Source organism: Malus domestica, chromosome 05 (genome assembly GCF_042453785.1).
Source record: "Malus domestica chromosome 05, GDT2T_hap1".
NCBI classification, from domain to species: Eukaryota; Viridiplantae; Streptophyta; class Magnoliopsida; order Rosales; family Rosaceae; genus Malus; species Malus domestica.
This window is the reverse complement of record NC_091665.1, coordinates 32,444,130-32,459,198: the sequence shown is the minus strand read 5'-3', so window position 1 is coordinate 32,459,198 and position 15,069 is coordinate 32,444,130. Positions and strand designations below refer to the sequence as shown.

The window sequence follows — 15,069 nt, the reverse complement described above, 5'->3', positions numbered from 1 at the left end:
GTTCCTCTCCCTTTTAGGCTGTTCTTTGGGCCAACTTCCCCCGAGCGCAAAGTTTAAGTTTTGATCCAAACAGTGCCCTCTTCAATTGATATTTAGCCTGGAATTCCAGGCGCCAATATTAATTGAATAGCTGCATGCGTCTGCGCCTTTGCTCTCGGAACTTGTATCTTTTGATTGAGATTAACGTCACCCGGAGTCTCTCGATCTTCCCACGACCCCTGAACTACCTTCTGCTATTCCTATAAATTATGGTTCTCCCCACAAACCATCATCGATCTTATCTTTTATCTACTTCAAGTGTTTCTGCTTCCTTAGTTTTCTTCCAAAAAACTATGAAATGAGTTCTTCAGAATTTATGTGGGGTTTCTTAAAACTCCCTGTTCGTGAGAAAAAAGAGTTTTCGTCAGATAACTACTATCTCCAACACCTTTGGTCAAACACCCCGCTATCTCCAACACCCTTGGTCAGACGGTTTCCTCACGAAGGCTTGCCTTCCTGCTTGCCGTCGTGATAAATCAGGCTTCACCATCACACATAGTGGTAACTCTGCCTAAGGATCCCCTACCAGGCGCGTTTTGGCCGCACAACCCGATCACCTGATCGGGTCATATCCAGGGAGACATCGGAAAACCAGCTGAAAATAACATTGTAGAAGGAATCGAATGTAGTACTTTGGACTTGGATTAGTTTGTAAATATCACCAATTTGTCGAAATGAAATAAACATTATCTTAGCAACTTTTTGTTTTTTCTGTCTTCTTTTGAATGGTTTGGTGATCATACACTGCACCTTGATACCCCGAAGTCGGCTTTACCTTGCATCCTCCTTAATGTAACAGTCTCTAACATCCCATAATGTCGGACAATATTTTTTTAAGAATTTAACATTAATGGGATGTTTCAGCCCCTTCCCTTCAAGGTCTGCCAAGTAGTATCCCCCTTTGTTCAATACTTGACTAACAGTGAAAGGACATTCCCATGTCGGGCTCCACTTTCCAAAGCCCCTAAGCTGAGCTTCTAGAGGGAGGACTGTCTTCCATACTAAATCTCCCTCTTTGAAAGACTTCATCTTCACCTTTTTGTTATAAGCTCGAGCAACAGCTTTCTTCCCTTCTTGAATCTAATTCAAGGCTTCAATTCGGGCTACATCTAAGTCTTCAATTCCTTGACACATGGCTTCAACGTACTCTTCACTGTGTAACCCGAACTGATTCTGAATTCTGACAGAACTTACATTGATCTTCATGGGAAGTACTGCATCTTGCCCGAAGGTTAAAGCATATGGAGTTGTGCATGTTCCTGCCCGCCTGGAAGTCCTGTATGCCCACAAAGTGTTTCCCAACTTTTCATGCCATTTCTCCGGATTGTCCATCACCACTTTTTTGATAATGTTTACCAAAATCTTGTTGCTGGATTCTGCTTGGCCATTTGATTGTGGGTAGTAAGGACTGGACTGGATCATCTTTATTTTGTATTTGCTTGCAAATTCTTCAACTTCTTTTGAAATAAAAGATGGCCCTCGATCAGTCACAATAGTTTCGGGCACCCCAAATCTATGCAGAATCTTGGTCTCAATGAAATTCTTGACGGTGGCTGAGGTTATGGATTTCACCGCCGAGGCCTCTACCCACTTGGTAAAGTAATCCGTTGCTACAATGATAAAAGTGTGCCCCTTGCTAGAAGCTGGGTAAATCTGCCCGATGAAGTCCATCGCTCATCCTCGGAAGGGCCAAGGTTTAACCACTGGATTTAAAGGTATTGAGGGCACATGCTGGAGAGGTTCGTGTCTTTGACACTCTTCACAGCCTCGGGCATAGGATTTGCAATCCTTTTCCATGTCGGGCCAGAAATATCCATACCTTCTGAGCAACCACCTCATCTTTGTTCCGGCCTGATGGGCTCCACATACTCATTCATGTACTTTGGCCATCACTCTCATTGACTCTTCTTGGCCTAAGCATTTCAGTAGTAACCCGTTTGGAGTCTTTCTTAGTAGGTCTTTCGCCCATAAGACATACTTAGTTGCTTGCTGTCTATTTTTCTTGCTGGTGGGTGAAGAGGGATCTTTCAAATGATGGATGATGGGCGATCTCCAATCTTCAATCTCAGCTTCTTGAACCATTACATCCAGGCTGAATCCCCTTTCCAGAATGGAAGGAAGATTTCTCCTCTGAATCTCGACATTCATCCCATACATTCTCTCCTGTATTGGTATGCCTGAGGCCAATTGCGCCATCTCATTGGCTGCTAGGTTGGCTCCCCTGGGAACATGACTCACCGATATCTCAGAATCCCAATAACTCAACAATTATGTGGCCGCCAAATAGTATCTAGCTATGGTGATATGTCTGCACTTGAACTCCCCATTGAGCTGGTTTATTACCAATTCCGAATCACCAAACACCTCAACTTCCATTGCCCCCAGATCCATCAAGATTTCCAAACCAATTATTAAGGCCTCATACTCTGCCCGATTGTTGGTATTCCCTTGATAATCCAAGAAAAATGAGTAATAATGATAAATCCCTTGAGGGTTGATAATTACAATCCCAGCTCCTGAAGCTTTCTGAGTATAAGAACCATCGAAATACAGCTTCCAATGAGTAATCCATAAACTAACCACTCTTCTTATCTCCTGCTGGATCCACTCTTCTTTGCCCGAGATCCCCTTGCCTGGCGGGATCCAAACATTAGTAACTTCCAGGGTTCCCGGTATGTTGATTATCTCATCTCGAGATTCTTGATGCTCCGTCAAGAAGTCAGCAATTGCTTGGCCTTTTACTGCCATTTGGGGAACATACTGGAAGCTGAATTCAGATAATGCTAGAATCCACTTCCCAATCCTTCCTGTTAACATTGGTTTTGACAACATGTACTTTATCACATCTGTCTTGGCGATGATGTGCACGTGACAAGGTAACATGTAATGTCTCAGCTTATTGGCAGTAAAATACAAAGCCAAGCACAATCTCTCTACTGGGGAATACCTTGTTTCTACCTCGGTCAGAATTCTACTGAGGTAGTACACTGCCTGCTCTTTCCCGCCTTCATTATTTTGAGCCAGCAAACTCCCAATTGATTTATCTGAAGCGGAGATATATAGCTTTAAGGGTTTTCCCCTCTGAGGTGGTACTAATACTGGTGGAGAAGTCAAATACGCTTTGATACCATCGAAGGCCTCTTGGTGCGGTGGTCCCCACTCGAAATTCTCCTTATCCTTCAGTCTTAATAAAGGAGTCAACGGCTGGATCTTGCCTGCCAGGTTGGCAATAAATCTTTTTAAGAAATTAATTTTGCCCAGCAGCCTTTGAAGTTGCACTTTGTTGGTGGGTGAAGACAACTCCATTATTGCTTGAGATTTATTCTTGTCCACTTCTACCCCTCGTTGATGAACTAGGATTCCCAAGAAATTGCCCGCTCTTACTCCAAACGCACACTTCTTTGGATTCATCTTTAATTTGTGGACCCTCATTCTTGTCAGGGCCTGCCTGAGGTCTATCAGATGTTATTCTTCCGTCTTGGATTTCACCACGATATCATCAATATACACCTCTATATTATGGCCAATCAGATCATGAAAGATGGCATTCATCACTCTTTGGTAGGTTGCACCAGCATTCTTGAGCCCGAAGGGCATGACCAGATATTCATATGCCCCCACATGCCCAGGGCACCTAAAAGTTGTTTTATGTATATCTTCCGGAGCCATCTTTATCTGATTATACCCGGCATTTCCATCCATAAAAGATAAGACTTTGTTTTTTGCTACTGCATCTATGGAAAGATCTGCCATAGGCATAGGATATTCGTCTTTAGGTGTAGCGCCATTAATATTTTTGTAATCAACACAACATCATACTGCTTTTGTTACAGCTTTTAAAACGAGTACAATGTTGGCTAACCACTCCACATATTTGGCTAGCCTGATAAATCCGGCTTTTACGAGCCTTTCAATCTCTTCTTTGACCTTTTCTTCTATCTAATTCGACATCTTTCGTGGTGCTTGCTTAACCGGCTTATATCCTTCATTGATGGGCATTCTATGTTCCACCAAAGTTGCATCTAAACCCGGTATCTCAGTGTAATGCCAAGCAAAACAATCTCTGAATTCTTGCAAGAGACAGATAATTTGTGCCCGATCCTCTCTCTCCAATAAACCACTGATTTGTATTGGTCTTGGGTCCTCCTTTGTTCCTAGCTCAATAACTTCCAGAGGATCTTGGACCTCCGGTGGTGGCTTATCAAGTTCTGTACACAAAAATTTGACTAGCTTTGGGCTCTCGGGCAAGTTGTCTGGTTCATCCAGGTCATATATACACTCAGCCATTTGAATGGCCCTTTCCAATTCCTCTTGACAAGATTCCTCACTGCTTTTATCATGGCTGGTTGAAGCTCCCACAAGCCATTCTCTGCTCTTCTCTGTCTAAGAGCTCATTTTCTTGTCTTCTTTCTTTCCTATACACCAACAGTCGTTTAATCAGGAATCTGACTGCCATTAACTGATCTTTCCTTTTTTGTTCTATCATTGATGGTGTAGGGGTGTTGGGATAATAAAAGGTCTATCCCACTCCTCTCTAGTAAAGAGCATCTCTTGTTCTAGAAGCTTTTGGGCCGTCACCTTGGTAGGGCGGCCGTTCTCATCTGCTCCTAAACACTTCAAGATTCCTACGTTGGGATTGTAGAAACTTGCTTCTGCTATATTGGCTGTGGGAAGAAATGGCCGTGATTCGGCCTCTACCATCTCCCAAAAACCTGGCTCTTCTGCGCTTGCCTCATGATACACAGCAACTTGTTGATGTAGGGTGGAGGGTACAACAAGACTTTGGTGGATCCAATCTCTTCCAAGTAAGGCTCTATAGGTAGAGGTGCAGTTCACCACAAAGAACGCCAGCATGATCCGTTTAGACCCCAGATATACTTCCAAAGGCAATATCCCAAGAGTCTTGGTGATAGCGCCCGAGAAACTAGAAACTGTGAGGTCTGTAGGAATAAGATCCTCTGTGCCTCTCCCCAACTTTTTCATCTGCTTAGCTGGTAATACATTAACAGCTGCCCCTCCATCAATCAAAATCCTTCTAAAGGGTACCCCCTCCAAATGAGCTGTCACATATATGGGTTTCAGATGATTGGCAAGTGAAATGGTCGGGTGGCTGAACACCATTTTATCTGTGTAGATCCTTAAAGAACCCTCTTTGGATGCTTCAGATGATGCAGCTTTTCCCGACTCTCATTCTTCCGCTATCTTCATATTAATATGAGTCATCATTGGCTCAGTTGTTACATAATCCCTTTCCATGGCGGCGGGCTGATCAGGTTGGGCAACAAACATAGCAGATAGCACATATACCGTGTTTATATGAAAGTTGCTAGGCTCTGGCAATTCCTCTTTTTTGCTCCCAATCTGGTCCATGAACTCATCCAACCATGCCATAACATCTGGTGGAAGCAGTGGTTCTGGTGCCCCCTTGAGTTGATTCACATATGGACATGGTGTTTATTTTGGAACTTCCCCGAAGGGATCCCCTAATGATGAAGAAGGTTGTTTTTTCTCAAGGGAGATAGTTCCAAAGCAAATAGGCTGCTCTGCCTTCCATCCAGGAGTTGGCACCATAACCATATCTTCTTGAGCTCTCGTCAAGATTCTATATTTCCCAGGGTGCAGGCTTTGTGGCACATGATTTCCTTCGCATTCAATCTTGCTGTTAGCCCTTTCCACCTCCTTCTTACTTCTCTAGCGGAGCTAACTGCTCCCCCCAGACGATGTTTTCTCTAACTTTTGATTTTTGGAAGCTTCCAACGCTGCTGGGGTTTTCAAGGAATTCATGTAGGCTTTATGTTTCCTCTGAACCCTTCTGACCATGGAGGCTCCTATTTGCTTAACGGGCTGTCCATTCTTCCCGACCACATGCCATTTTCGCCCGAGGCGAGCAGGATTATCTTTTGTAACAGGGTTTGTTATCCTGTTATTCCGCCTGACCTCTCTTCCCATATGGCCGTACTGAGAGTGCCCTACACTTCTCTCTTTTGGCTTCTTGGCCTCTTTATCTTCTGCCTCCTCAGAAACTTCATGGTTACGAAATATTTCTGATAAAGCCCTTGGTTGGGAATCACTCCTAGCCACTGAAAGACACTTCGTGAGGTATCCATTCCTACAGTCCGCCGAGCCTTATCTTGTGCCTCTTTTCTCTTTTGCTCTTCATTCCTTCTGATTAGTTCATGATCGATGAAGGCTCATGTGGGTGGTATTTCGAGCTCACACTCGCATTGGCACTTACTGCACAGCACCCTTCCTTTGAATATGGCGGCTTTTCGATATTCGGGCAAGTTAACCACCCCTTTTATGGGTTTGTCAACCAGTCTTCTTTCTTCTTCTCTTTTTCCCTTCTCCGCCCAGGTCATACTGATCATATTTATAGGGGCCTGTGAGAAGGGATCTGTATGTTCATCCATCACCGCAGCTTCTTCTAGGTGATTGGTTTTAAGGCCCCCATCTTCCCAATCATTTTCTTCCCCAAGATGAGGTAAAGACGTAGGAATAGGTGGTCTTAAAACCGGGTCATCTTCTTTTCTCGAGCCTACAGAAGTGTTCTCCAGTCTTTGCAGCATGTGCAACAAAGCAGTTTGGAGATCTTCAGATCTTTTTGACATATATTGCTTTGATCAATGTATCCCACTGGGCGTGCCAAAACTATGTTCGTGGCGGGAATTTCCTTGGGGAATGTTTCCTGGTCGACGAGCACACAGCTCCCCGAGAGGTTGGCGCCGGGTGATGCTTTTCTGTCGGGCTTCTGCTTTACTGGCGGGCTTTGTCGGGCAAAGCCTGTCGGGCAAGGCCTGTCGGGCAAGGCTTGTCGGGGAAGGCTGAAAGAGAAGGACAAAATTAACTTTGAAATGTGCCTTTGTGAGGCCTTAGGTGTAGGCCTTGAGGCTCACGATCAAGATTAACTTTGAATTGCTCAGGCGTGCCACTACCATCTTCAGTATGGTAGATGTATAACGGATGTTTGAGTTTTAATTATATGTGTTCGAGAGACTGTTAGTTATTGACATGTGCCTTTGTAGGGCCTTAGGTGTAGGCCTTGAGGCTTCCCGTAAGTAACTAACTTAGTACTCAAGCACATAAGGTTCCTTTTGTGAGTTATATGGTTCTTATAACCATTATACTTCTGACTACCTGAGCTCAAAGAGCAGAATGGATCCAAATAGGTGCCTTTGTGGGGCCTTGAATAGGCCTTGAGGCTTCCCATCAGAACCCCTTCTATACTCAATGTTCTTGCCCGATGAACAGAATGAATCCAAATAGGTGCCTTTGTGAAGCCTTAGGTGTAGGCCTTAAGGCTTCCTATCAGAATTCATCCCGTACTCGAACGTTATACGGTCATCATAATATAACAGAAATAAAACCAAGTGGTAGGTCGATTACTTGTGCCCCAAGTAACTTCGGACTTCTTGTTACCAAAGCTTGTAGTGGATGGGTTAAGTCCACATCAGGTTCTTTTTTATGCCTTGAGGCCAATGACTTTTAGGGTGATCAAATCTTATATGCCCGAAGGCTTAGAACTTAGATCTGGCTTGAATTGTGAAGACATATTCAAATCGGATCCAAGCGCTGAGAGAGTCTTTTAAAAGCCATATTACTAGCAATAACTTGGATATAATTTGAAGTATACAACATATTTCTAGGCTAATGAATGAAAAGACAAAAACAAATGAGGTCGGGCAAGGTTTAACCTTGTTGGGCAAGGCTGATCGTCTTGCAACTTCCTATGTTTGTGGGTTAACAGAAGGTTTGAAGGCTTGGAAAAGGGGTTGAGAAATGAGTTTGCACAAAGAAAATCGATACTACAGCAGGCGTTGAGCAGGGTAACAGAGCTATTACAAAGGGTTTATCCCGAAAGAGATGAAGGTTTGGGCTGACTACAGCTTCGTTTTGAAGGCAAATCTGGCTTTTGAGTAGAGTTTGTGCTTTTGTTTGTTTGTTTGAGTGTCCTTGGCTCTGACCTCTCTTTCTCCTTTTATAGACACCTTGGCTTGGCCTCCTGTAGCAGCAACCTTGCCTGAATGCAGCTTGAAGGGTAGTGACTCATCAGCTATTTACTTGTACTGCCATTTAAAAGTACTTTTTGGGCTGATTAGCTGGCTGGTCTATACCACTTGGCCTTTGGGTAGGTGAGCAAATGGTCTGCATGGCTTGCACCTAGTCAGAAACGGGCTTCTCCTGTCTTCTAGACTTTGGCTGGGTTTTGACTGGGCCTTCGGGTTCCTCTCCCTTTTAGGCTGTTCTTTGGGCCAACTTCCCCCGAGCCCAAAGTTTAAGTTTTGATCCAAACAATGTGGATGACCCATTAGCTTCTTCTTTCGTCTACGTCCATTAGCTACGGATTCGAATCTCTTTGTGGCTATATACTTTGAACTGAAATTCAAAAACTTCGATTTTCCCCCTTTTTTCTTTTTCTTTTATTTTTCCTGAGTTTTTTCAAAATTGGTTGGATGGATTGGCAGATTGGAATCCGATTATAGAGTTGGAGAGATTCGAAATCTCTAAATTTCTTGCTCTCTCTCTCTCTTTAGGGTCGACGATTTTGGTGATTGGGAAGGGGGAGAGAACAGAGGGTTGGAGGGGAGGGATTTGGATCTTGAGCTGTGAAATCCGCCGGAGATTTTGGTGATTGGTAAAGGGAGTGAACAGAGGGTTGGAGGGGAGGGATTTGGATCTTTGAGCTGTGACCCGAAAATGATGAAGATTGAAGATGAAATTATAAATAAAAAATAAAACAAATTATTATATCACATTTAATATTATACCCTTTTAGTCATTTAACATAGCTACATCAGTTTTACATAAAGTTTACCAAACATTTGAACATTTTTTTTTTGTTAAAAGCACTTTTACAATAAAAGTTTATCAAACACTTAACTGCTTTATTTTACAGCTGATTATTTTTACAGCACAACATAAGCAGTTTTTTTAAAAAGCACATTTATACCAAACTAGCCCTAAGTAGCCTTTTTGTTTCTATAGCTTCACGCCCCATGCTTTAAACTTAAAGAGAATACATACATACATGCACTATATTTTAAAGATAGGTCAAAGACTATTTACTACCCTCATGTTTTGTGGTTTTCAATATTTAGTACATCAAGTTTTTTTCGTCTTAGATTCATACCTAAAGTGTAAATTTTGGGACAGTCTCATACATCCGTTAGTCAAACTGTTAAATCTGCCGTTAATTGTGACGTGGCGCCATGATTGGGCGCCACGTGTCATCCACGTTTTTTTTTTCTTCTTTCTTCTTCTTCCTTCTTCTGCAACTTTTTTTTTCTTCCTCCTTCCTCCTTCTTCCTTTCCCTTCTTCTCCTTCTTCCTTCTTCTTCCATCTCCTTCTCCTTCTTCTTCTTCTTCTTCCTCTGACATCAATTTTTTTTATTTTTTTCTTCCTCCTTCTCCTTCTTCCTTCCTCCTTCTTCCTTCCTCCTTCTTCCTTCCTCTTCTTCTTCTTCTTCTTCTTCTTCTTCTTCTTCTTCTTCTTCTTCTTCTTCTTCTTCTTCTTCTTCTTCTTCTTCTTCTTCTTCTTCTTCTTCTTCTTCCTCCTTGAATCTGGGGAAGATGAAGGATTTTTATTTTTTTTTGTTTTCTTCTTCTTCTTCTTCTTCTTCTTCTTCTTCTTCTTCCTCCTCCTCGAATCTGGGGAAGATGAAGGATTTTTTTTTTTTTTGAGGAAGATGAAGAAGAAGGAAGAAGGAGAAGAAGGAGGAAGGAAGAAGGCGAAGAAGAAGGAGAAAGGAGGAAGAAGAAGAATGAAGAAAAAAAAAAGTTGTAGTTGGAGGAAGAAGAAGAAGAAGGAAGAAGAAGGAGGAAGGAGAAGGAAGAAGAAGAAAGAAGAAAGAAGGAAAAAAAAAAGAAAAAAAAACCTTCATCTTCCCCAGATTTGGAGGAAGAAGAAGAAGGAAGAAGAAGAAGAAGGGAAAGGAAGAAGGAGAAGAAGGAGAAGAAGGAGGAAGAAAAAAAAAACCTTCATTTTCCTCAGATTCGGAGGAAGAAGAAGAAGAAGAAGAAGAAGGAAGAAGAAGGAAGATGGAGAAGAAGGGGAAGGAAAAAGGAGGAAGAAAGAAAAAAAGCTGCAGTCGGTGGAAGAATAAGAAGAAGAAAGAGGAAGAAAGAGAAAGAAGAAGAAAGAAAAAAAAAAAAACTTCCCCAGATTCGGAAGAAGAAGAAGAAGAAGGAGAAGGACAAAGAAGAAGAAGGAAGAAGGAGGAAGGAAGAAGGAGAAGGAGGAAGGAAAAAAAAGTTGCAAAAGAAGGAAGAAGAAGAAGGAAGAAGAAGAAGAAGAAAGAAGAAAAGAAAAGAAAAAAATGAAAAAAAAAACGTGGATGACCCGTGGTGCCCAATCATGGCGCCACGTCACAATTAAGGGCAGATTTAACAGTTTGACTAACGGATGTATGAGACTGTCCCAAAATTTACACTTTAGGTATGAATCTGAGACGAAAAAAACTTGATGTACTAAATGTTGAAAACCACAAAATATGAGGATAGTAAACAGTCTTTTACCCTTTAAAGATTGGGTGTTTTTTTTACTGCTACACCTTGGATATTGACGTACTCCATTAATAGTTCTTTGTATTCTACAATTTTTAATAAGGATAACGAAGTAAAAAAAATATTTATAGCTACACATCTAGTAAGTAATAATCTCCCTAAAGTTTTAAAATCAATTTGGTTCCTACATCATGACTATATAAAGGTTTTACTGTACTAGAATAACCTCTAACAAGTGGTTAGTTTTCTTGTATTTTGTTTTTCTTGCTTTATGATATGTAAGGTTTTTGTCTCCCTGACTAGGTTTAACTTTTTTTTCATATCAATAAATTTCGCTTGTATTGTACGTCGAGGTTTTCTTAAAAATAATTTTAAAAAAAAACTATAGATGGCAAGTGGATTTTTACACGGTGATAAAAATGAGTTGAACCATTGTATGCCATTTGGTCCACAATATAGTTAAACCCTAAAACCAAAACCCTTGCGGATATGACGACCCATTCAATTCCAAGTCTTTAGCATATAATCATCAATTAACAGTCAAAACAACGAAACAAATAGATTTATATTGAAAAATCAAAGTCATACGAAAGTTGGTCAAAATTGATGCATATAAATAGCCCCATATTCCCCATCTATTCATTCATTCATTCCTTCAATCCTTTCTGTTTTTGACAGACAGAAAAAAGAAGCAAAATCTTTGATTTCCCTACAAAACCTTTTCTGTATCTTCTTTCATTCATTCCTTCCTTCTTCTACCGAAATTAAAAAGAAGCAAAATAATCTTTGTTTGCCCAACAAAATGAAGTTTCTAAAAATATTTTTGGTGGCAGTGTTTTTAGTGGTTTTTCTTATGAACATGCAATCGTCCGAAGCCTGCAGAGTGTTGCATGGGGAAGAAAAGTTTATGCATCAGATGAAGAATGATGTTTTGCATCAGATGGATCGTCCCTTCTTCCCTTTGATCAGGCAAATACTTAGGGGTAGTACCCCGTCCGGAGGTCCTAATCCGACCACACCTTGAAATAGTACCAATTCCAAAGATTCTACATCGAAGTGCAACCATCAACGAAAAGCACTAGCAGAATTAACTTTAAATCAAATTACATTTGATATATTTTCTTAGCAGTGAATGAGTACAGGAGAATGCCTGTCTAGCTATAGGTTTTTTATTTTTCCTTGCATGTAAAAATAAAGTGTATGCTTCACAATGCATATGAAGTTGACTGAATAAAACGAAGTATAGAATAAATTATTTATGTACTATTTTTTTTGGGCATGTATGCATCTGTAGCTCTAGCATGAGTTTATACCTTTTAATTTAGGATTGTGTTATTCACACACATTTTTTTACCTCTAACATATCATTGTTATTTTTGTCCATTAATCTTTTTCAATTTATTTTAATTCGACGGCCAGAATTAGGAAAGATTTGTGAGAGATAATAAAAAATGTGTGGCTCACTTTCCTTAATTTAACAGTGAGTTTAAAAGTAATTGTTATTTTATTGACAAGAAATTAAACTGCAGAATTGCGAAAATATATTACCTGCTCTGCAAAAACCTCTAACAATGTTTGCAGAGAGATACGTATTATACCTTATATGTGTGTATGCGCATAGTGAAGACTCTGCATCTGGTTTAAAATGCACCCTTGAGGCCAATCTTGGAGTGAGATGGCTCCACTGTCGCTTGGTGTTAGTATTTTGCACGTTATAACTTGATGGATAAGTAACACACGTGACAATATAACTATCACATCGAAAAAATTACTCATTCGGTATGGTAAAACCCTTTTAATTATACATGAGATCTAAAATTAATATGCATTGACGTGAGTCATGCGAGTGTTTTCTTTTTACAATGGCATGCAATATCATGAACGATAAACCTGTGGACCATCAAAATATATATCAAACACTTGGTGTGCGCTAATTGAATACAATTCATATGCTCCACCCCAATTGCGCATCACCAGGGAAGGAAAACCCAGAACCAGAAGAACTGCAGGAACCCAGAACTTCCGAAAGGACCAGAGGGGCAGAACCACCGTTCCTGTGCATGAGTTCGGACAAGGGGAGGGGCTTCTTTGTAGCTTCGCCCTTGCTCCTCATTGAGCTAGTTTGGGTTTAAACTAGTTAATGTTGTTTTGCATCATTTTAAAATTTGGAAATTATCAAGAAAATTTACATGGAAAAGAGATGATATGTAATGAAATAAGGAAAAGTTGCATGTCAGAAAAGTTGTGTCACAATTCAAGTGATGAATTTGCTTTGGTGAACAGTCTTTCTCTTTGATTCATTGTGTTTTAGATCAAACTCTTTTTATTTCTAAGTGTACATAGCTTAGAGTGGTATATTATCATTTTCATTTAAAAAAAAATTGTCACAATACATTACTCGAAATTATTGAGAAGATCTTTAATGTAACTGTTATATCACCACTTGACATGAATTACTAATCAACTCTTTGTTATAATGGCAATCTCACACATGCTATGTATGTAGGAGAAACATATCAAAAGAGAAGTGGGAGAAAAATATGGAAGAATTTTAAATAAAATCCTATTTTAATCTTATTATATTAAGGTTATTTATTGCAACTAAGGATAAAAAATGGGACTGTGGGGACATAAATGGTATTTTCAAAAAACAAAAAAAGAGTCTTACAGAATGTGTGCTCTAAATAATAGTAAAGAATCGCTCCGAGCTGAATGAAGGTATTTCCCTTGGCCTGGGAATTCGACTTGCCTTTTTCGCTTTTAGGACGCAGGGGGAACTTGAAGTTTGGCAGAAAATCCGAATCATAGTTAACAGTTTGAATAGAACTAGTGTCGTAGCCAAGAGAATCAATGGTCTAGTAGAAACGTCGTAAAATTCCAAACCATGTATGCTTCGTGGTCTTGAGTTTGAGGTACGAAGCTGGTAAAAACACATGATTTTTTGGTTGAAAGCTTTAGGAAGATGTCTGCTATTTGACTGAAGCCAGAAGTTAGGTGAAATGCCTTAGTTTCTACGGGCCTCATTAAGAATTAATCTTATCTTTTGGGATGTGAGATACCTCCAAATTTGGCAAAAAAAATATATGTAGACACACACACACACATATTTATAGACAACATTTAAATTAGTAACACCTTATGATTTTCCAAATTTTACGGGGATTTATTAAATAATAATTTATATTCGTTAAGACACTTTATTCTCTCTCCTAATAAAGCATGATAAATTATTTCAAGGTCAAATGGGACTTTAGCAACCAACGATAAATTTCAATTTTTTTGTCTGAGTATATGTCATGTCGTGAAAAAAAGGTTTGCATACTACAAACATTCAAACGTTTTATGGGAGAAACATATTGAAAAAAGATGGAGAAAAACGTGGAAGAATTCTAATTTAATTTAATAATTTAAATCCACAAAATTCCTATTTTAGTCTTGTTATATAAAGGTTATTTATCGCCACTAAGGAAAAATAGAATAAAATGTGGAGACATATGTGGTATTTAAAAAAAAAATTACAACCAAGTTTGTTTTCTTGATAATAGTATAAACAACAACCACGGCAAGTGGTCAAGTAGAAACATGGTAAAATTTCAACATGTATGCTCTGTGGTCTCTAGTTCGAGGCACAAAGCTGGTAAAAACACGAGTGATTTTATGGTTAATATTAAAAGCTTTTGGAGGAAGTGTGGTATTTAACTGTGACCAGGGATAGGCTGGACTACTTTTAGCCTTTTTGGGCTCCACTAAAAATTAGTCCTACCTTTTGAAATGTGAGATATCTCAAGCTTTGGCAAAAAAAAAAAAAAAAAAGGGGACATCACTAAATTTAGTAACTGCTTATATATGATCATATTAACAAATTTTCAAAATTTACAACGAGGACTTTTTACACCATAATTTATACTTTACGGCACTAAGTTATTCTCCTTATAATGCATGATACATTATTTCAAGGTTAAATGGGACTTTAGTGATCAAAGATAAAATTCAACTTTTTGTCCGAGTATAGGTCATGTCGTGTAAAAGGTTTGCATACCCAAATACAACAAATTTAAACATTCAAACTTTCAAGATCCTTATAAACGCTTCCCACCATGCTTTACTTCTCAGTTCTAATCGATCAGTTAGCGGAGCAAGCAAATGAATTGATCATTTCTCATTTTTACTATGATCATATATAATTTCGTGAGATCCAAAAAATGTTCATTTTAAGGGTATTTTATACTTTAACACCTCAGGTTTGAGGTCTATTGTAACCTCATACAACATCTTCAACAAAATTTATTTTCATATCCCACCTACTATTTTATTTCAATATAATACATCTGTTACATTTTTCATTCATTGGTCCGTTATAAGCTGATTGTGTCATGTGACTGCTATATTTGTGCTACGTGGCTAAATACTTAATGAAAAATTTACAATATTAAGTTAATTAATTAAAAATATATATAAAAAAATTAGAACCCTTCGTCTTCCACCGAACCGAACCCTCCCATCTCCTCTAATCTCCATAACCACAAGCGC

General features: G+C 39.5%; 1 protein-coding gene across 1 annotated transcript; it reads right to left on the bottom strand.

Moving 5' to 3' along the window:
- Nucleotides 1–1,908: 1,908 nt before the first annotated feature.
- Nucleotides 1,909–3,345, bottom strand: LOC139196208 (uncharacterized). Its single transcript, XM_070821879.1, has 2 exons — nucleotides 2,354–3,345; nucleotides 1,909–2,260 (listed from the first exon to the last, which is right to left on the bottom strand). The coding sequence occupies exons 1-2, from the start codon at nucleotides 3,343–3,345 to the stop codon at nucleotides 1,909–1,911; spliced, it is 1,344 nt and encodes a 447-aa protein (XP_070677980.1).
- Between the last annotated feature and the right edge of the window lie 11,724 nt (nucleotides 3,346–15,069).